The sequence below is a fragment of the Pygoscelis adeliae genome, unplaced genomic scaffold (genome assembly GCF_000699105.1).
Source record: "Pygoscelis adeliae isolate BGI_AS28 unplaced genomic scaffold, ASM69910v1 Scaffold135, whole genome shotgun sequence".
Classification (NCBI taxonomy): Eukaryota; Metazoa; Chordata; class Aves; order Sphenisciformes; family Spheniscidae; genus Pygoscelis; species Pygoscelis adeliae.
In genome coordinates, this window is record NW_008824908.1 from 3,682,395 (window position 1) to 3,684,163 (window position 1,769).

The window sequence follows — 1,769 nt, forward strand, 5'->3', positions numbered from 1 at the left end:
ACATTGAAAACCAAAAATAGTTGAAAAGAGTATCACTTACTAGTAACGCACCTTTCTCTTTTCAAGGAAGAACTGCTATGAATATTTCAGGGAAAAATAGAGTTCATTTCCAAGCAGGTATTTCCTTTAATTATATGTAGCTTTTCCAGAACTGATTCTTTGATACTGAGCATGTACTTATCAGTCTCAGAACACATCAACAGTAAAAGAAGATGCATGAGGTTAGCCAATTTTTTATACAAATTGAATTCTGAATTTTCCTGGATATTAGGCACTCTGTATATCTGTATCAGACCCTGGTTCAGTTCTGAATGGAGGATTTGATTGCCAAGGGGAAGCAACTAGAGCTCACAGCGGAAGTCTTAAGTCTCAGCAAACCTTTTATTTACATGGAAGTAGCAGCGAAAAGCTTCCTGCATGAATGTAAGGCTTTGAAAGAGTAGCCGCATGCGAGAAGTAAAAAACCATTACCCTAACATAAGAAGGTTTTGACCTAAACTTAGAAAAATATTCCATAATAATAAAAAAAACAAAGAAGCAAATGCTTTATTAGGATCTAAAGATTTCCTGTTTGGAATTTTCTAAAATAATTACTCTGCTTTCGAATGCCTTCACTATGTGCAAACATCAAATGTTTCTGTCAAGTAACAACAGACAAATTCTCTACCAGAGTAGTAAGCCAGAAAAGTTACAGCCAAAATGCAGTGATTGAAGCCAAAGGGCATCTCAAATAACATGCACCCAGGCTTCCGGAAGATATGCAGATCAAACAACGCAGTGATATTTCTCAGGCAGAGTTTTAAAATCAGAAGATGTCCTTTGGGTGGAGCAAGGAGAAGTAGTTAGGTTTCAGAGATAGGACACCAGCAATTGTTTTGTTTTGTAATAGTTAATCATCCCAGAAGAATCCAAATCTTCCAGTGAATCAGATTAAAATGATAGCTTACAACATCTCTCTCAGCCTTTTTATTAATACTTACATTTTGCCGATCTCCAGTTAAATGGGCAAACTCTACCATTTCATTTCCAAACTGGCTGAATATTTGTACAAACTCCTGGAAACTACTGACTTTTTCTAGTTGTTCCATTGTTGCAAGAACCTGCAAGATAAGGGAAAATACTGTAGATTATTAAGATGCTAGACAGAAAACATTATTACTAAACTAGGAATATTATTTGCAGACACTTCTCAATCGTGTTGTTTAAAATGTATATATTTTGTCACTATTTAAGCATAACTCAACAGCTGGAAATCAAGTCTAAATTAATAATCATGCTTCATTCAAAATGAGTCATTTGTTGTCAACCCTCAAAAAACATTTTCCTCACTCTTCCCAGTAACAAGAGTAACAGTATTACAGGATTCAGTTTCCAGATTTAGGAAAAATGTTACTGTCATATTAAATTTAAAAACACAAGTACTTGAAATTAATATACAGATGATATCCCTATGTTGTAACTTTCAATTTCAGATGCATAACTTTCAAAGTCTAAAACCATAGTTGCATAGTCAGACAGGTGTTTTAATGGCTGTGTGCATTAAAAAAAGCAACGGCATTCCACAAAAGAAAACAAAAGAAGTTAGAAGTGAGTTAATATATAGTTTTATACTTTCCGTAACAACTTACTCTGACAATTTTTATTAACTCTATATAAAACGAAGAACTAAACAAACCCAAGGTGTATCAAGCTCTGACTCAAGATACATAAAACCATGCGAAATCAGCATTTTTTAAAACATTCGGCAAAAAATATCATATCGCTTATAA

At 33.8% G+C, this 1,769-nt stretch overlaps 1 protein-coding gene across 1 annotated transcript in view; it reads right to left on the reverse strand.

Moving 5' to 3' along the window:
* CTNNAL1 (catenin (cadherin-associated protein), alpha-like 1) overlaps nucleotides 1-1,769 on the reverse strand; it is a gene marked incomplete at its 5' end in the record, with an annotated part of 39,980 nt that overhangs the window by 27,443 nt on the left and 10,768 nt on the right. Inside the window, one exon of the mRNA XM_009324952.1 lies at nucleotides 981-1,100. Within this exon, the coding sequence (XP_009323227.1) occupies nucleotides 981-1,100 (120 nt within the window). The remainder of the gene's footprint in view (nucleotides 1-980; nucleotides 1,101-1,769) is intronic.